The 21476-nt window shown below is 44.9% G+C and overlaps 1 protein-coding gene across 1 annotated transcript; it reads left to right on the top strand.

Annotated features, from left to right (window-relative positions):
- Positions 1 to 2450: 2450 nt before the first annotated feature.
- LOC130845497 (ras-related GTP-binding protein B-like) lies at positions 2451 to 4268 on the top strand. Its single transcript, XM_057722788.1, has 2 exons — positions 2451 to 2632; positions 2810 to 4268. Exon 2 carries the CDS (start codon positions 2832 to 2834, stop codon positions 3840 to 3842), a length of 1011 nt encoding a protein of 336 aa, XP_057578771.1. The 5' UTR covers positions 2451 to 2632; positions 2810 to 2831; the 3' UTR covers positions 3843 to 4268.
- Positions 4269 to 21476: the final 17208 nt, after the last annotated feature.

Raw genomic sequence — 21476 nt, 5'->3', positions numbered from 1 at the left:
CTATCAGAGTAACATGAAACTGAGATGAGCGTCCCACTGCTAGAAGCATCTGGAGCCTTCAGAAAAGAGCAGAGAACACATCTAAAGGGTTTGGGAACATCAGAGCCATATCTCCTCAGAGCGGGACTCCCCAGTCTCTCCAGCTCTCAGTCCCCAACTTGCCCTCAGGGATAAAGCCTCCCCATCCCTGTCCTTGTCAGCTCACTGATCCCTAGAGGTCCTACCTATCCCTGAGGACTTCCTTCCAGCACATTCCATACCTTTTCATTTGAATATGTGCACACAGTCCACTTACACCCCAAGTAGGACCCTGAGCTCCCACCACAGACATAGAAGCAAAAGGACACCACATGTATATATATTTGTGTGTGTGTTTGTACATATACCTATATATTCTGAGCGCACATGTACATTTCTACCCTCCCCATGAATAAATATACACACAGGTCACTTCTTACTACCTACATTTTTACAGACAAAACCCTATTCACCCTGAATATTCACATTCCACTCTTACAACTATAAATACCCACATAACATGGGCCTGAAAACAAACGTGTGCAACCAATATGCCACCCAGATGTACACACTGAATACCTACACACACAGGCTCACCTAGTACACAACTGTCTCATGTACAACTCCAGAAAAGCACTCTATGCTATCCCAGAGCCCTAAAATACATACACTCCAGGATTCCTGCACACACACATAACCTACATAGTCTATTGGTTTCCAAATACACAAACTGAACTCTCACATCCCCCAGGATACATGCCCCAGATGCCCCAGGAACCCAAACACACACAGCCATAAACAACCTATACTTATCAAATACAGCTCACCCTTGAAGAACTGGGGGGTTAGGGCACCAACCCTCCACACAGTGGTTCTGCATCCATGGATCATGTGGTAGTACTGCAGTATTTACGGAAAAAAACCCACTATAAGTGGACCCATGTGGCTCAAACCCATGTTGTTCAAGGGTCAACTGTGCATATAAGTCCACCACACTAATACTGAGAACACACACACAAGCAACACCACTAAATTCTTCAGGCATTACATTTCAAAATAGACACAAAGAGGACTCCAAGCCTCCCGATACACACACGTCACAAATACGCACACCCACAAACTACTCATGCGTACACACCCCAGATGCTCACACACACACACAAAACACAAAAAACACTGACAATCTCTGCACTAATACACATACACAATTCCCACACACCTATGGACACACACGTGCAGATATTCCCAACCTCTTAACATACAGATCCCCCTCAAACACTATACATTATGCTACTTTCCAGAATACAACCTCCCCACTGCTCCCCCAACAAATAAACAAAAGGACACTACATATGTGTGTGTGTGTGTATTTCTACCCTCACCCTGAATATACAGGCAAACCACCTCTTACTACCTACTACCAAACACATGTATAAACACCCTCGCATTCTCCAAAGAAACACACTTCAAACACTCCTAACAATTCCACACCTTATGAACACACTCTGATAAGGCATGCACCTGAGGATGGACATACACACAAATTAGAATACACAAGTAAGACACACGGAAACATCTCCAGCCAACCATGGATGAAATAACTTCCATATATCAAAGTATCCCTAGCTAACAGGAGCCAGCTCATACATCTGCAAATACTAACAAATATCTATCACATATTTCTAATACATATAAATGCACTTCTCTGACTCCCCTGTAGAAACACAGAACCCCACCTCTCCAACAAATACACACATTCTCCCTTCCCAAAATATAAAAGCCTAAGAGGCCCGCACTGAGAAATACAAATGCATAGCTCTGGTAAATATTCCTCCGAAAGCCCACACATCTTGAATACACACACAAACTCATTATACACACAACTCTCCACAAGTCCCAAATATAAACACAATTACCCAGTAACTACAAATATGCAAAAACATCACCCCATATACCCTTTGTTCCAAATACACATACCATAACACACTACCTGCAGATACATAACCCCGCATTCCCAAAGGCTCACACAGAATTCACTCTTCCATCTTGCAGAATTCAGAATCATACAAACACAACACACCTACATATACAACATCCACCAATCCCCAAAGTCACAGACTTGCCCTCTACACTGCAAAATATACATAGACAGCTCCTGAAAACCCCCATACACAGAAAACCACATAACCATAGAACATGCCCTGAATTCACAAACGATCATCCTACATTCCCCAAATATATGAAACAGACTGTACACCCAAACTAATATACATCAGCATTTTCCCTAGCGTTGCCCTTATGCATATGCAGATAATCCTTCCAAATCCACCATAAGGCACACACAAATCCCCAAATTCATGGGTGAAAAAAACACACATAAGGGTTTACGGCAGGTGCCCACGTGATCCTGGCCTGCAGTAGGGTGGCTGCGGTGAGGTACCTGCGCTCCGGAAGGGCGGGCGGTTAGGTCGTTGCTGCAGCAGCCTCTGGCGGACTCTCCAGAACGCCCAGGCTCGGGAACAAGGAGCCGACTGAGGCATTCATCGCTTAGTCCCTACGGCACGGGCCTGCTCTTTCTGCCACCTCAGCCTTCCGCGTCCCCACCTCTTTTCGGGTGAAGTCCCCTTTGGGTTTCGAGACCTTGGGGCCTGAGACCCAAACTCGAGACGAACCCCCCGACCCACCCATCCCTTTTTCCTTCTCATCCTCCATCTCTTCCTTTTCATCACCGAATCAGCCTTTGAGCTGGCCAGCTCAGCGGTGCCTTGAGGCCAAGTTCGAGGCGGTAAAGGTGGGTGCTACCAAATACAGCCATGAAGAAAAAGGTGCTGTTGATGGGTAAAAGTGGGTCCGGTAAGACCAGCATGAGGTCTATTATCTTTGCAAATTATATTGCAAGAGACACACGTCGCCTTGGTGCAACAATACTAGACCGTTTACATAGTCTTCAAATTAATAGCAGTTTGAGCACCTACTCTCTCGTAGACTCTGTTGGAAATACAAAGACATTTGATGTAGAACATTCTCATGTTCGATTTCTGGGAAACCTGGTATTGAACCTGTGGGACTGTGGTGGACAGGACACCTTCATGGAAAATTATTTCACTAGCCAACGAGACAACATCTTCCGAAATGTGGAGGTTCTGATTTATGTCTTTGATGTGGAAAGCCGAGAACTGGAAAAGGACATGCACTATTACCAATCATGCCTGGAAGCCATTCTGCAGAATTCTCCAGATGCCAAAATCTTTTGCTTGGTGCACAAAATGGATCTGGTACAGGAGGATCAGCGAGACCTGATTTTTAAAGAGCGAGAAGAAGATCTGAGGCGTTTGTCTCGCCCATTGGAATGCTCTTGCTTCCGAACATCTATCTGGGATGAAACTCTCTATAAGGCTTGGTCCAGCATTGTTTATCAGCTGATTCCCAATGTTCAGCAGCTGGAAATGAACCTAAGGAATTTTGCTGAAATTATCGAGGCTGATGAAGTGCTTCTATTTGAGAGAGCCACTTTTCTGGTGATTTCTCACTATCAGTGTAAAGAACAGCATGATGCCCACAGATTTGAGAAAATCAGCAACATTATTAAACAATTTAAGCTGAGTTGCAGCAAGCTGGCTGCCTCTTTCCAGAGCATGGAAGTCAGGAACTCTAACTTTGCCGCTTTCATTGATATCTTTACATCCAACACTTATGTGATGGTCGTGATGTCTGATCCATCCATTCCTTCTGCAGCTACTCTGATCAATATCCGCAATGCCAGGAAACACTTTGAAAAGCTGGAAAGAGTGGATGGACCAAAGCAGTGTCTTCTCATGCGTTAAAACATTGCCAAATGCTGTTTCAGAAAAAAAATTGGACTACTCTTTCTTAATCTTAATGTTGTATTAGTATATATAGGCTCTGAAATGTTGTGATGCTTATCACTTGTGTATTTCTTTCCTACTCCCCAGTCTTAATGTTTAACCTTGAATGCTCTTTACTCAAATAGCCAGTGAGGAGTTAGAAGATGAGTTGTCTATGAAGTTGGTGTGACATTAAAATAGGTGATATATTAGTGTTCTGATAACAATGTTCTAATAGTGTAAGTGTTATGATAACCTGGTTCCAGTCATTGTGTATGCCAAAGCCTTTCCCAACATCATCTTGTATTCCTTACCAGATAGTAACCTATACGTTTGGAATATTACTGTTTTCTCAGCATGCATTAAAAATATTCCTTAACTACAACTGTAAATAAACTTTTGCTGTTAGGGAGAAAAAAAAAAAAAAAAAAAAAAAACACACATAAAAATATTCCCCAAACACCAAATCGCGCACCCCCAACTCCTTGAGGATGCCTGCGTTACATCTCAACACCCTCCAAACACAACACTCACCCTGAAACAAGCTCACAAAAACACAGGCACGACCTCCCCTTAAACACAAATACCCAAAGACAAAACCAACCCACGCATGTGACTACGTATCCGAGTCCCACAACCAATTACATAGGTACAAACCCCACCTATGTTTGCAAATCAATCACGATTTGAGAACAGACGACAAATAGATATTTATTACCACGTTCAGCAAAGTTGCTCCCGTCATTGACAGAAGAGTACAGTTTGAACACAAGTGCGCATGGCTGTCTTTATGTGAAAAAGTTACTGGTGAAGCGACGACGCTGTTCGTTAGCTCTTCCCTCGTTCTCCAGTGACCTGAACCAGATGAGGTTTCCAATGGGAAGCGCTTGCCTCCAGCGCCGGTTCTCCTCACAAGGCGCAGACCAGAGGCGCCTGTGTAACCTCACACACACCGTCCACCCCCCACTGCAGGCCCCGCCGTCCCCGCACCGGCCACGCAGCCTGCTCCCCAGCGGAGCCAATACTCCTGGTGTAAACCCCTCGGGGTCTCGGGCTCTATGGGGGCGTGAATCCCCAACGCGGGGAGTCTCCCTGCAAGGACAAGGGCACACATGACCCACAGGGTGAACAACAGCGTGGAGCAGTCACACCTGGGGGGTGAAGAGTCCCCACATCCCCTACCTCAGCTTTTATATAACTGACTCCACTGGCTGCCACGAGAGGCCCCGCCCCCAGGCGGGAAGACCGTTGGGGCCCCACCCTTTGCGCTCCAGCCTGCGCTGCTGTCTTCCCTAGCCGAGCATATCCACTCAACAGATGCCCGCCTGTTCGAGGACAGCCTTGCACATGCCCGAGAGCCCGCCTCCAGTGGCCATGCGCATGCGTGCATGCACAGGGCAGTCAGGGAACCGTCCCAGGAGGTCCCTGCAGAAGAGGAGAGAAATCAAGGGTGGGGTTGCGCTGGGGAGCTTGCTTGGCAATGTCTGCTGGCCTGCAAGCTTCATGGTGGTCTCTTGACACGTGAAATCCATGCACTTACATGCAAAGAGTTTTCCAGAGCTGCACCCTAAGCACAATATCCTCACATTGGGGTAAGTGAGTTCTTGCCCTTTGCACTGCAGTTGCCTGGTACTTGTCTGTGCCTTCCAAAAACCAGTAGGTCCTTTTTCCTAGCAAGACTGAAGTTTCCGTTAAAGAACTATCTAGCAAAGAATTTCAGACCTGGGACACACTCTGAGATACTGTCTCTTGACCTCCATTCTGAGAGGTTTTCCAAATGCGTTTACTCTACTAGAATATTTTTTCTTGGTGTGTGTAATACTTGGAGGTTTTTGAATAAATGTTGATTTCACAGGTGCTTCCTTTGTAAGCTTTTTGTTACAACTTTGAGCAAGATGTGACAATCTGGGTGGATATCAACACAGCAGGTAGTATGGGAAGAATTTTACTCTTCCTGTCTCCTTTGTTGTAATATATTGCCGAATTTCAGCTGGCAATAAAAATAATACATAGTAGCAGGACCAACTTATTGACCTGACTTTGTCATCCTTCCCAAAGAAACTTCAGTCATCAGATCCTCTTTCTGGTCAATTGCAAGATTAGAGCCTTTCTCACTCAACAGGGTGCCTCAGCACACCCCTCACATCTAACAGCACTAAGAATGCACAGATCTGAAAACTCCAAGAGACACCAACATGGTATCTCTTCGTTTCTTTAATGTTTCGTGATTGAGTGAAAGATGAACTATCTTCTGAGCCTGTGATCCATGTCCAGAGATGTTTTTTTCTCCGTAGTCGATGCCTGCTCCCAACATCTCTGCAGGAATAATCAGAGATCACAATCCAAAGGACTTTCAGTTGCTCCCTTCCGTGACTGGTCTTCCCAAATTCCATTCGGGCTAATTTGATTATCTCTGTCTCTGGGGTATAGGATTTTGAAGTAGTACAAAAATGATCGCAGTATTGGGACTGGATAATTGCCCCACAACGCAGTTTTTGTATCAGTGGCCCTGAGAAGACTCACTCAGATACTGTGTCAGAGTTATGAGTGCGAATCTTGTAAATTATTGGTTGAATGACTGAACGAGGGAAGGAAGCAACAAGGAAGCCTGCCTTTCTTGAGTGCCTGGCTACAATATTTTGCCTCACCATCCCTCTAGTATGAAGTTATTGGTTGAAAATCATTTGTTTTCCTTCATGATCAACGCTCAAGTACTGAGCAATATTTCCAAGTTGTTTATTTTTTTCAGTCCCCAACAAGAGTTTCTTTATCTAAAGTTCACCAAGATATTGCTTGAAACACTCTCACCTCACCTTCCCATCTTTTTTTGAGTCCATTTTTCCAGATAAGGGGCAAGGAACTTCTTAAGCATCAACAGGAGTCTTTTTCACAGTGTGGAAAAGTCCTTCTAAACCTTTCTTTCCTTCTCCAACACCCCACAATCTGTAGGAATTCTACTGCTGCTACAGCAGCGAGGGACTCTTGTCTCCCAAGAGATCTGGTTGCAATCCTCTGAGGTTTTCACCCTTCATCTCCCTTGACAAGTTTCTTAACAATCCTCTCTTCTCACAACACAGAACATGAATACTCTTTCTTATCATTTTGACAGTGATAAACTGACTCTGACTCTCCGTATGAAAATAAGAACCAACCAAGCTTTTAAAAAAGGGATGCTACCATGATTCCCATGCGTATGGGACCATCCCTGATGAGCCTTGATTCGAAAGTGCAAGGGTATGTAATGCAGACAGGAAATGCACAAGCTTATAAGCAGGGCTTGCAGGCTAGGATTTAGATGGAAGTGGGTTTGTGTGAATGGGAGTTGAACATTGGTGGATAAATTCTTGGCATTATCTCAAGGTGCACATCCATTTGATGGGTAGTGGGTTTTCAACACCTAGAAAAACCAGGGCTCTAGGATGTCCCTTTAACATAAAGAACGAGAAGATATTTTCTGCCTTTTTGTTCCTTACTTCTGTCCGTACCCCTACTAAGCCTAGACATTCAATGCTGTATGATGGCTCCTCCAAATCCATTTCATCCAAAGAGCCTGCAGATTGTGTGTGTGTTTGCAATGGGATTTCATGTTGGACCCAAGATGCACACTTGAGTCTCTTCACTCCAAGTTCTCTCTCTCATAAGGATGAGTAACTTATAAGAGCTTAGTATATTATAGTTTTTGGTAGTGTTGCCAGATAAAATACAGATTTTGAGTTTAATGTAAATTTCAGAGAAACAGGGGACGAATTTGCAGTAAAACTATGTCCAAAATATTGCGTAGGACACAGTTACACTAAAAAACTCATTCATTGTTTTTGTGATATTCAAAAATCAAATTCAATTAGGCATTTGTTATTTTTCTTTGCTAAATCTGGCCACCCTATTCTTTCAAGTACTTGGAAATTTGAGAGACTGTAGAAATTCTCATTCTAGGAAACTAGTGCAGAAACAGAGGAGCCACGATACCAGTACAAAGAGAATCATTGGATTTATCCTCAGATATTTTGGACCATATATGAATTTCAACCAGAAAAAAAAAAAAAAACCAAAAACAAAACCGAAGGCATTTTTAAAAATGAAAATAGATTGCATTCGTATTCAGTTGCACAACTTATCTCTGGAAAGACTTTAATGAAACACAACACTGCTTTCCTCTGGGAAAGAGAATTGGGTTGACAGGGGAAAGATGTGAGAGGATGCATCACTGCAAGTTCCATTTTGCACACTTTGAATTTGAACCAGGCAAAGGTACTACTTGTTAAAATATTAAATTTTTAAAAGGTAAAAGGTATTTAACAACAATGTAATACCATGAGAAACACAGTTAGTGAATTCTGGCCTTAGACATGTGGGCTGCATGATGGTTTTTTTGAGCGGGTTTTCCAACACAAAGGAGCATTAGTAAGGCTGGTCTTGCTGGATATTGGTTGGAGCACAAGGACTGCTTCCTTGAGAATGATGTGCATAGAGCAATCAACCATGCTGCATCTGCTGAGACAATCCTAATCTCAAACACTCAGTTCCATGTGGCCATAAATACCGAAGGGTTTATCAGACTAAAAGTTCTGAATTTTGTTCAGAGAGTCAAGTCTCTGTTGAAGTACAACAAGAGCCAGGTAGGAAGCAGAGTGGGTTGAGGGACACAAAACTAGGCTGATGGAGAAAGAAGTGAAATGAAGAGAACATCAAGTCCAACCTTGGTGCTGTGACTCTCAAAAGCAATTTATAAGTTGCCCAAAGAGGCACATACCAATTGTGTTGCCACTGTGTCATGTGGAAGGAACTTCTGGTTCTTACCTACCTGCCAGAGCCCTCATGGAATATCTCCCCACCCCACCCAGGCCCACCTGCCCTCTGCCCCTCCCCCACTGCAGAATGTTTCAATCCCACATTCTACTGTTCAGATTCAAACTTTTCCCTTAGCTGCCAGAGCCAGGAGTGGTGCAAGAGAACTTACATTGTAACTCATGACCTGCTGGAGGCTCAACTTAAATGAGCTTGAGAGTTAAAACTCCAGGGGGTTCAGTTGCATAAGGCCCCACACTTTCAGGAGTTTTTCCTACAGCAGCCTTATTAGTTTCTCAAAGTATAGATCAGAGAAAATCTCCTCCTGCTTCTGGGGGCGGGGTGGGGGGGGGGAGAGGAGGATGTAAGCATTTTGAAGTGCGCCCTGAGCATTCTCTTCTACTTAACAAAAGCCTGCCCTCAAGAGAAACTGCTCTTTTAACCTTTCTTAGAGTATAACTGCTTTACAGGATTGTGTCAGTTTCTGCTGTACAACAAAGTGAAAGAGCCACATGTATACATGTATCCCCATATCACCTCCCTCTTGAGCCTCCCTCCCACCCTCCATATCCCACCCCTTTAAAGTCTTCACAAAGCATCAAGCTGTTCTCCTTGTGCTCTCTAGTAGCTTCCCACTAGCCATCAATTTTACATCTGGTAATGTGTGTTTGTCAATCCTACTCTCTCACTACATCCCAGCTTCGCCTCCTCCCAGTGTCCTCAAGTTCTTTCTCTACGTCTGCATCTCTATTCCTATCCTGCCAGTAGGTTTATCAGCACCATTTTTCTAGATTCTGTATATAAGAGTTAGCATATGGTATTTGTTTTTCTTTTTCTGGCTTACTTCACTCTTTAGGACAGACTCAAGATCCATCCACCTCACTACGAATAGCTCAATTTCATCCCTTTTTTTGGCTGAGTAATATTCCATTGTATATAATGTGCCACATCTTCTTTATGCATTCATCTGTCAATGGACATTTAGGTTGCTTCCATGTCCTGGCTATTGTAAATAATGCTGCAGTGAACATTGTGGTATACGTATGCTTCTGAAGTATGATGATCTCCGGGTATATGCCCAGTAGTGGGATTGTGGGGTCATATGGTAGTTCTAGTTTTAGTTTTTTTGAAGAGGAAAATTAGAAACTTGCACTCAGCTAAAAATAACTGTGTGCTCATTCTGCTTTCATACAATATGCTTGCTCCGTGTTCTGCTTTTGTAAAATATGCTTGCTGCGCTGAAAAGGAAAAACAAAAACAGGATGCCCTAGCAATCGGATGTAACCATAGGATGTTTTGCTAAATATGGAATGTTCTGCACCTGCTCTTGTAAGTTTCTGTTTGGAAACTTCCATGCTCTGTAAACCAACTCACCAATCTACAATGCTAACTGTAACCATCTGCACTGACCCCTATAAAAGTAAAGCTCACCCTGAGCTCGGGGCCCAGAACTTTGAAGCGTTAGCTCATCTGGGGCTGCTGGCTTAATATAGCTGGGTTCTCCAGCCCTCCAAGTGTGGTGCTTGGTGTCTCAATGGACCAATTTCTGCAACATTTCTGGAGGCCCCAGTGAGATTCCAACCACGCTAGCCCCTTGAGCCACCGGACCGGTAGCTGAGGCGAGTCAGAGGGAAGGAGCTACGAGATGAACGAGGAGGCACGCCACCTGACAGTATTCCAGGTTCTCTTTTGGACCAGTGCTCTGACTCTCTGTATGGCTGGGCCCCGACCAGACTCATTGGAGGGACAAACCAACTCACCAGGAATGGCCACAGGACCAGGTAAGGCCCTGGGGCACTGAACCCAGTCAGGTCCCGTCTCCGGATGGAAGAGGAGCTTGATCACCTCCTATGATCTTCAGTAAGAAGACCACCAGTTAGGGACCTTCCCAGAGGGGGGAGGCACTGTGATGAACTCTGGTCCAAATGTGCATGTGAGTGAGAACCCTGGTTCCTCCTCGTTCCAGGGCGACTGTGTGGCTCCATGGCCTTTGTGACTGAGTCTGAGTGGGCCTTAACCTGTGGTTTCGTGGTGACCTCATATGGCTCAGGGTGGTGTCTGTCTCTGGGGGACCCAGTCCCTCCCTGTGAGTCAGATCCAGGCCAGGAGTTTACACTGGCCTGCCAAAGCTAAGAGGCACCTAATTTTCCCACGGGGACACAGCCAGGCAGGCACCTGAATGGTGTCCTATTTTTAGGGGGCACCCACCTTTGTTTTTGTGACACCAACACAGGGCAGGATAGATGGGGGCAGGGGGAGGAGTCAATTGATTCCTGATTTGATTTAAAATTGTGCATGTCCAAATGGCACTCTGCCCTAAGGACCTCCGCCAAGATTATTTTCTTAAAAATTTGAAGGCTCACTCTCCCTTTCCGTCAGCTGACTCATGGAGCCAATTTATTGAGGAATTAGGTTATCCCTAAAAGACTTGTCCCATTTGCCAGACAGATCTGTACCTCCCTCCCTCTTGGTCCCCTGGACCGGTCCGTGTAGAGCAGCACACTCTGACGTGTTCTTGGACACTTTCGGATTCTCATTTCGAGGCTGCCTTCCTCTGTCACCTTTCCTTCATAATCCTCTAATTCCCCAAGGATTTCAGGCTCTTCACTTAGGTGAGGAGTACGCACACTTGCTCCCTCTGCCTGCTCAGTGCCCTCAAGAGGGTCAATCACCCCAGACCCCCTCCAGAGCCCCACCTAAAGTTACTCCTCCAGAAACCCCCATTACAAGAGACAGCCTCCTTTCAGCCCTGTCTCCCTGAGACATGTAACGATCAGGGCCATCTTCAAGGAGGCACGTACTTGTGCTGTCTGGGAACACTGGGCTTTCCAGGAGTAGTGACATTAGCACTATCTGGGTGAAAAGGCCCTAACAAGGTCCTTCCCTTGAGTGCACCTCTCCTCCCTGGTCAAAGAGGTAGACTGCACTTGTCAACATGGGCGGAAGTTCCTCCAAGCTGACTGTTCTGGATTGTATGATGAAAAACTTTAAGAAAGGTTTTCCTGGAGGCTATGGGGTTAAGATAACCTCGAGAAAGCTCCGCACGCTGCGAGAGTTAGTATGGCCGACCTTTCGGTGAGATGGCCCATGGAGGGTACTCTGGACCTTCCTACGGTTAAAGCTGTGTACCGAGTGGAGACGGACCTCCGGGTACCCAGACCAGTTTCCATACATAGATTCCTGCTTACAAATTGCCGTTCAGCTCCCTCCTTGGGTTTGGTTCTGTGCAATAGGCAGGGACAGTGTAGGATCTCTATGGCCCAACCGGCTCCAAGGGAAAGCAAAGATAAACTGACAAAGGTTATCCACCAAGACGACCCCAAAGAAAAGCCCCCTGTGCCTCTGCCCTATATGCCAGCTGCTCCACCGGTTCCCAGTCAGCCTCCTCACCCTTTACCAGATGGCCCTCCGCCATCTGTGTCTCCATTGCCTCCAAATCCAGAGCGCCCTCCAAGCCTGCGGAGACTTCACTCAGCCAACCAACCAGCTCAACAGCCCGCAGCCCTGCAGATGCCCTTGTGAGAGGCCTGAGGCCCTCCCCAGGTCAATGAGGATAGTTCCTTCCAGCCAGGACTCCCAGTCATTTATTATCAGCCCTTCAGCACCACCGACCTTCTCAACTGAAAACACCACACCCTGTCCTATCCGGAGAAGCCACAAGCAATGACTGACCTCCTTGAGTCCATTTTTCACATCCACCAACCTACTGGGATGACTGTCACCATCTCCTCCTGACTCTCATCAACACCGAGGAATGCTGCCAGATCCTGTCAGAGGCACGGAAATGGCTCTAAGGGCAGCCACCAGCTGGTACAGTAGATCCTGCAGCCTGGTCCCTGGGGGCTGCACTGGATGGTCGAACCAACTGGGACTTCAACAGCCCGGACAAGAAGGGCTCCCTTGATAAATATTGATAAGCCCTGCCGCAGGGATGGAGAGCAGGAGCTAGAAAACCAACCCACATGTCCAAGACAACAGAAGTGCACCAGAAGCCAGATGAATCACCCATGGAATTCTATGAGAGACTGTGTGAAGCGTTCTGGGTGTATACCCCTTAGGACCCTGAAGTACGGGAAAACCAATGCATGGTTAATGCAGCATTCATGGCCTAGTCTTATGCTGACATCCGCCATAAGCTTCATAAGCTTCAGGGCTTCACTGGAATGAATGCCACCCATTTGCTGGAAGCTGCAAACAAGACATTTGTGAACCACGACCAAGAAGCCCAAAAGGTGGCTGACAAGCACATGAAGCAGAAGGTGTCCCTGATGGCCGCTGCACTTGGGAACTCAGATCGAGTAAAGCAGACTGCTCCCCCGCAGAAAGGGGAAGCCAAGAGGAGACCGCCACTATGACATGACCAACGCAGCTATTGCAAAGAGACCGGACACTGGAAGAAGGAATGTCCCCATCGCAGAGGGATATCTGAAGGGTCAAAGAAGGTCAATCAACCCAGCAGAGGAAGGTACCAGCCTGAGCTAGCCGTCCAAAACCTTATCGGCCTGGCCGGAGTAGAACTGGAGTAAGGAGGACCGGGAGCCCTGATCCTGGGCCCCCCGGAGCCTGTGGTCGCAATTAAAGTAGGGGGCCAATCAATGACATTTATGATGGACACTGGAGCTGAACGCTCTGTGGTAACCACACCTGTGGCTCCGCTCACAGGTCAAACAGCAACTATCATTGGGGCCACAGCGGACAGGACTGCCCGCTCATCCTGCAAGGCGCGCTCATGTCAGCTAGGGGGCCACCTAGTGACTCATGAATTCCTGTACTTACCAGAGTGCCCCATTCCCTTGCTGGGCAGAGACTTGCTGACAAAGCTTGGGGCACAGATCACCTTTGTCCCCAGGAAGCCCACAAGCCTCACCCTGGGGAGCCAACCAGCTCTGATAATGGCTGTGACTGTGCCCAGGGAAGATGAATGGCATCTCTATTCTTCAGAAAGAGAACAAACGAATCCAACTAGCCTGCTAGAAGAGTTCCCTGCTGTCTAGGTAGAAAAGGGGCCCCCAGGTTTAGCCAAAACCCATGCACCCATCGTGGTGGACCTGAGGCCAGGGGCCACTTCTGTCAGGCAGAGGCACTATCCAGTACTGCAAGAGGTGCGTCTGGGAATCCAGGACCACATCCAATGCCTGCGTGATGCTGGAATTCTGATCGAGTGTCAGTCTCCCTTGAACACTCTGCTTCTACCAGTGAAGAAGCCTGGAGGGAATAACTATCGCCCTTCCAGGACCCCCGCACCATCCACAATGCAGTGATCACCATCCATCCAGTGGTCCCAAACCATTACACCCTTCTGAGCCTCTTACCCACCCAAGTGAGCTGGTTCACCTGCCTCGATCTCAAGGATGCCTTCTTTTGCCTCTGGCTATCACCAGCCAGCCAGCCCTTGTTTGCCTTTGAATGGGAAGACCCACACACTGGGAGAAAGACACAGCTGACTTGGACCCGACAGCCACAAGGCTTCAAAAACTCACCTACCTTGTTGGCTGAAGCACTGGCTGAGGATCTTGCTGCCTTCCCCTGAAAAGCTTTGAACTGCACCCTACTCCAGTACGTAGATGACATGTTGCTAGCCAGTCCCACCCAAGAGGACTGCTGGAAAGGCACCAAAGCCCTATTGGCCCTACTCTCCACAAGGGGGTACAAAGTGTCAGAGAAAAAGGCTCAGATCTGCAGACAGGAGGTCAAGTACCTTGGGTTTGTCATCTTGAGAGGGCATTGGGCGCTCAGACATGTGAGGAAGCAAACCATCTTTTCAATACCTCAGCCAAGCACCAAGAAAGAGGTCCATGACTTCCTCAGGGCTGCTGGATTCTGCTGGATCTGGATACTGGGTTTCTGTGAAACTGCCAAGCTGTTGAATGAGGCCATGGCAAGGTCTGGTAAGGACCCCCTAGACTGGGAGCCTAAACAACAAAAAGCCTTCAAGGAGAGAAAGAGACTCTTAACCAGTGTTCCAGCATTAGGGCTGCCAGATGTGACACGGGACTTTAACCTCTTCATGCATGAGAAAAATCATACTGCACTGGGGGTCCTCACACAAACAGTTGGGTCATGGCAGTGCCTGGTCACATAGCTGTCCAAAAGACTGGATCCTGTGACTGCGGGATGACCGCCGTGCCTCTGGGCAGTAGCTGCTACAGTGGTCCTGGTCAGAGAAGCAGACAAGCTTACACTGGGGCAGAATGTAAATGTAAAAGTCCCCCATGCTGTTACCACGCTGATGAACAGCCAGGGACATAAATGGCTGACCGATGCCAGAATGACTCACTATCAAGGACTGCTCTGCAAAAACCCACGGGTCCGCCTCGAGACTGTGCGGACGCTGAATCCTGCCACCTTCTTACCTACAGAGGCAGGATCACAACTGTGCAGAAGTCCTAGGTGAAATCTACTCGAGCAGGCCAGACCTGATGGAAACTCCCCTCCAGAGCCCAGAACTGGAATTGTTCAGTGACGGAAGCAGTTTTGTCCGGGAAGGACAATGCAAAGCAGGCTATGCAATAGCAACAACAGATGAGATGATAAAGGCTGAAGCCTTGCCACAGGGGTGGTCGGCACAAAGGCTGAGCTGTGGGCACTCATCCAGATGCTGAGGCACACCGAAGGGAAGCGAGTCAGCATCTACACAGACTCAACTTATGCCTTTGCTACTTTGCATGTTCATGGAGTCATCTCTAAAGAAAAGGGACTGATTCAGTGTCGGGCGCTGAGCTTCTGCACACTGCCTGCCTGGCCGAGGCACCAGCTCAGCTGTGTCACACAAGGAACTCTGGCCTGAAGCACCCGCTGAGAGGCGTCTGCCCGGGGCACCCTATGAGCGAGTGAAACCAGACAAAGCACAAAGGAAAAAAAAAAAGGAGAGAGAAAAGATGGCGGCGAAGTAGAGAGACGTGGAGTGCATCCCTCTCCACAGATGCATTGGGAATGCACGGAAGGACACAGTAATTCCCACAGAGAACCAGCTGAACACCAGCAGACGGCCTCGGACACCAGAAAGGACTGCAGGGAGCCCGACATAGCCGGTAGGGAGGCATCTACAATGGCTCAAAGAGGGTGAAGCAGCGGAGCTGTGGCAGACGGGAGGGAGTGAGAAAAATACGGAGGGTCCGCAGCGCAGCTCAGCATTCCCGGACCGAGAGGTCGATCCGCAGCTGAACGGAGGGTCCAGGAGCGGGAGCGTGGGAACCGGAGAGCTGGTTCAGGGTGAGAAACATTGTTGCCGGTAGGGTGACGGACCGAGAGGACAGGAGGGAGGAGGTCCGTGGAGAGGAGTGCCCGTCCCTGAGAGCTGCCTGGCCATGATGGCGGCTGGAGGCTGCAGGCTCAGGGGCCGGGGGGAGGAGCCGCGCATACGTAGCCTCTCTCTCTCTTTTGGCGCCTCTGCAACAGGCAGTGGAGAGATGCCTGTAGGCCACCTAAGGCACTCAGGGATAACAAGCACCCTCAGGCACTCAGGCGGGGCTAGATTAAAACCCCTTGCAACACCACCAGCAGGGAGTCGGCCGAGGGAAAAAACAACAACAACAGCAACAACAACAAAAAAAACCCTAGAGAGGCCCAACTCTAAGACTTTCTGTTTACGCCTGAGACACCGGCGTCCCTCTGCATCAGGCACCTCCAAGCCCGACTGAAACAACAGTGAGCCACTGCTCACTCACTCCCAGGAGAAGGAGCCACTATTGTACCCTCTCCCTCCCCACACACCTACGCTTACAGATGAACAATAAAGGACCCTCTGCTGGTCACAAAATAATGCAAAAAAACCCAAGGCAAGGAGAAGGACACTTACAGCTGAGACGCTAAGGAAACAGAAATAGTAGTATCAATACCTATTGAACTGGTCCATTCTGGGATCAGTTCTGGATTTTTTTTTTCTTTTTCTCTCTCTCTCTCTCTTTTTTTTTTTCTTTATTAAATACGATCTTAGCCCTAAGGGATCTACAAGTTTTATAACAAAATTTTTTAATGATTTTTTTTTGGCCTTTTTTTTTTTTTTTTGCCTTTTTTATATACTTCTATCTCTAGCTAAGTTTTTGGTAGTACGGACAATATATCTCTCATACTTTCCTTTCATCCCTATATTTTATACATTTCTATTCCTTTCTCTTTATTTGCATATTTCCAACCACATTACGCTCTTCTGTTCCCCTTTCTTCCAGCCTTTTTAACTTTATTTTATCTTAACATACTTATAAGCAACACTATCGGTCTGCTCAGACTACTTGCTCTATTCTCCAGATGACGCACTGCCTTGGTATTTAATATTAGGCTTTTGTCTTTATCTTAGTTCTTAGTACAGTTGTCTAATTACATTCTGAGAATCTCCATTCTCTCTGGTGGTACTCTGGCTCTTTTCTATATTTGATCCTAGCTTACAAAATCTCCCTGGATTAATGTTTGTATGTGTAAGGTGTTATTTGTTTGTTTGTTTGCTTTTGCTTTTGTCTCTGATTTGTTCTGATTCAGTTGTCAATTTCTGTTGTGTTTCTCTTTGAATATCTGATAGCACACTGGGGTTCTGTCAGGTCTTTCTAGAGCCTTATGTCCTAACGGATTCAGTAATTGTGTGTCTTATACATGTATGTGTTTCCTAGACTCAGTATTTGTTTAACCCAATGTGCGGACATTAGTCTGAGGCTTGGACAGTCTTCTATAAACACCTCTATCGCAAGGACAAGCAACCCCCAAAGTTTGGACAACCATGAGGAAACAAAGAAACACCATGCAGGCAAAGGAGCAGGAAAAAAACCCACAAGACCAAATAAATGAGGAGGAAATAGGAAAAATGCCCAAAAAAGAATTTAGAGTAATGATAGTAAAAATGATACAAAATATCAATAACAAAATAAAGTACAAGAAACAGTTCACAAGAACTCAGAAAAACAAACAGCAATGGATAAGAAAATAACTGAAATTAAAAATACTCTAGATGCTATAACCAGCAGAATGACTGAGGCAGAAGAACGAATAAGTGAGTTGGAAGATAGAATGGGGGAAATAACTGCCACAGAGCAGGAAAAAGAAAAAAGAATAAAAAGAATGGAAGACAGTCTCAGACACCTCAGTGATAACATTAAGCGTACCAACATTCGAATTATAGGCATCCCAGAAGAAGAAGAAAACAAGAAAGGGTCTGAGAAAATATTTGAAGAGGTTCTAGTGGAAAACTTCCCCAACATGGGAAAGGAAATAATTCACCAAGTCCAAGAAGCACAGAGAGTCCCATTCAGAATAAACCCAAGGAGAAATACACCAAGGCTAATATTAATCAAACTAACGACAATTAAACACAAAGAAAAAATATTAAAAGCAGCAAGAGAAAAGCAACAAACAACATACAAGGGAAAACCCATCAGGATAACAGCTGATATTTCTGCAGAAACTCTGCAGGCCAGAAGGGAATGGCAGGATATACTGAAAGTCCTGAAAGAGAAAAACCTAAAGCCAAGAAGACTCTACCCAGCAAGAATCTCATTCAGATTTGAGGGAGAAATCAAGAGCTTTCCAGACAAACAAAAGTTAAGAGAATTCAGCACCACCAAACCAGCCTTACAACAAGTGCTAAAGGAAAGTCTCTAAGTAGGAAACACAAGAAAAGGAAAACACCTGCAAATACAAACCCAAAACAATTAAGAAAATGGTAATTGGAACACACATGTCAATAATCACTTTAAATGTAAATGGATGAAATGCTCCAACCAAAAGACACAGACTGGCTGAATGGATACAAAAACAAGACCCTTCTATATGCTGCCTACAAGAAACCCACTTCAGACCAAGCAACACATATAGACTGAAAGGAAAGGGATGGAAAAAGATATTCCATGCAAATGGAAGTCAAAAGAAAGCTGGAGTAGCAATACTCATATCAGACAAATTAGACTTGAAAGTAAAGACTATTACAAGAGACCAGGAAGGGCACTACATAATGATCAAGGGATCCATTCAAGAAGAACACATCACAATGGTAAATATCTATGCTCCCAATAAAGGAGCACCTCAATACATAAAGCAAATGCTAACATCTATAAAAGGGGACATCAACAGTAACACAATAATAGTGGGAGACTTTAACACCCCACTTACATCAATGGACAGATCATCCAAACAGAAAATAAATCAAGACACACAAGCTTTAAATGACACATTAGACCATCTTGACTTCATTGATATTTATAGGACATTCCATCCAAAAACGACAGACTACACATTCTTCTCAAGTGCACACAAAACATTTTCCAGGATAGATCACATCTTGGGTCACAAATCAAACCTCAGCAAACTCAAGAAAATTGAAATCATATCATGCATCTTCTCAGACCACAACGCCATGAGACTAGATATCAATTACAGGAAAAAAACTGCAAAAAAGACAAACACATGGAGGCTAAACAATTCACTCTTAAACAACCAAGGAATCACTACAGAAATCAAAGAGGAAATCAAAAAATATCTAGAAACAAATAACAATGAAACACAACAACCCAAAACCTATGGGATGCAGCAAAAGCAGTTCTAAGAGGGAAGTTTATAGCAATACAGTCCTACCTTAAGAAACAAGAAAATTATCGAATGAACAACCTAACCTTACACCTAAAACAACTAGAGAAAGAAGAACAGAGAAACTCCAAAGTGAGCAGAAGGAAAGAAATCATAAAGATCAGAGCAGAAATAAATGAAAAAGAAAGGAAAGAAACCATAAGAAAAATAAATAAAACTAAAAGCTGGTTCTTTGAGAAGATTAACAAAATTGATAAACCATTAGCCAGACTCATCAAGAAAAAAAGGGGAGAAGGTGCAAATCAACAGAATTAGAAATGAAAAAGGAGAAGTAACAACGGACACCTCAGAAATACAAAAGACCATGAGAGACTACTACAAGCAACTATATGCCAATCAATTGAATAACCTGGAAGAAATGGATAAATTCTTAGAAAAATACAGTCTTCCAAGACTGAACCAGGAAGAAATACAAACCATGAACAGACCAATCACAAGTACGGAAATTGAGGCAGTGATTAAAAATCTCCCAACACACAAAAGCCCAGGACCAGATGGGTTCACAGGTGAATTCTATCAAATATTTCGTGAAGAGTTAACACCTATCCTTCTCAAACTCTTCCAAAATATTGCAGAAGGCGGAACACTCCCAAACTCATTCTACGAGGCTACCATCACCCTGATACCAAAACCAGGCAAAGATGTCACAAAAAAACGAAAACTACAGACCAATATCCCTGATGAATATAGATGCAAAAATCCTCAACAAAATACTCGCTAACAGACTCCAACAGCACATTAAAAAAATCATACACTATGATCAAGTGGGGTTTATCCCTGGGATGCAAGGATTCTTCAATATACGCAAATCAATCAATGTGATACATCATATCAACAAATTGAAGGATAAAAACCATATGAACATTTCAGTAGATGCAGAAAAAGCTTTTGACAAAGTTCAACATCCATTTATGATAAAAGCTCTCCAGAAAATGGGCATAGTAGGAAATTATCTCAACATAATAAAAGCCATATATGAAAAACCAAAAGCCAACATCGTTCTCAATGGGGAAAAACTGAAAGAATTCCCTCCAAGAACAGGAACAAGACAAGGGTGTCCATTCTCACCATTATTATTCAACATAGTTTTGGAAGTTTTAGCCACAGCAATCAGAGAAGAAAAAGAAATAAAAGGAATCCAAATTGGAAAAGAAGAAGTAAAATTGTCACTCTTTGCAGATGACATGATATTATATATAGAAAACCCTAAAGACTCTAGTAGAAAACTGCTAGCACTAATTGATGTGTTTAGTAAAGTAGCAGGATACAAAATTAATGCACAGAAATCTCTTGCATTCCTATACACTAACAACGAAAGAGCAGAAAGAGAAATTAAGGAAACTCTCCCATTCACCATTGCAACCAAAAGAATAAAATACCTAGGAATAAACCTGCCTAAGGAGGCAAAAGATCTGTATGCAGAAAACTTTAAGACATTGATGAAAGAAATCAAAGACGACGCAAACAGATGGAGGGACATACCATCTTCCTGGATTGGAAGAATCAACATCGTGAAAATGTCTGTACTACCCAAAGCAATTTACAGATTCAATGCAATCCCGATCAAATTACCAATGGCATTTTTCACAGAACTAGAACAAGAAATGTTACAATTTGTGTGGAAACGCAAAAGACCCCGAATAGCCAAAGCAATCTTGAGAAGGTAGAATCTTGAGTTGGTGGAATCAGGCTTCCTGACTTCAAACTATACTACAAGGCCATAGTGATCAAGACAGTATGCTACTGGCACAAAAATAGAAAGGAAGATCAATGGAATAGAATAGAGAACTCAGAAGTAAGCCCAAACACATATGGGCACCTTATCTTTGACAAAGGAGGCACGAGTATACAATGGCAAAAAGACAGCCTCTTCAATAAGTGGTGCTGGGAAAATTGGACAGCAACATGTAAAAGAATGAAATTAGAACACTTCCTAACACCATACACAAAAATAAACTCCAAATGGATTAAAGACCTACATGGAAGGCCAGACACTATCAAACTCCTAGAGGAAAACATAGGCAGAACACTCTATGACATCCATCAAAGCAAGATCCTTTCTGACCCACCTCCTAGAATCACAGAAATAAAATCAAGAATAAACAAATGGGATCTCATGAAACTTAAAAGCTTTTGCGCAGCAAGAGAAACCATAAACAAGACTAAAAGGCAACCCTCAGAATGGGAAAAAATAATTGCCTATGAAACAACGGACAAAGGATTAACCTCCAAAATATACAAGCAGCTCATGAAGCTTAA

This window comes from Hippopotamus amphibius, chromosome 2 (assembly GCF_030028045.1).
Source record: "Hippopotamus amphibius kiboko isolate mHipAmp2 chromosome 2, mHipAmp2.hap2, whole genome shotgun sequence".
Taxonomy (NCBI): Eukaryota; Metazoa; Chordata; class Mammalia; order Artiodactyla; family Hippopotamidae; genus Hippopotamus; species Hippopotamus amphibius.
The sequence above is the reverse complement of the archived record's forward strand: the minus strand, read 5'-3'. Positions and strand labels throughout refer to the sequence as shown.

What these genes read in the sequence shown, in the direction of transcription:
- LOC130845497 (XM_057722788.1), top strand. Translation starts at nt 2,832, where the DNA reads ATGAAGAAAAAGGTGCTGTTGATGGGTAAAAGTGGGTCCGGTAAGACC.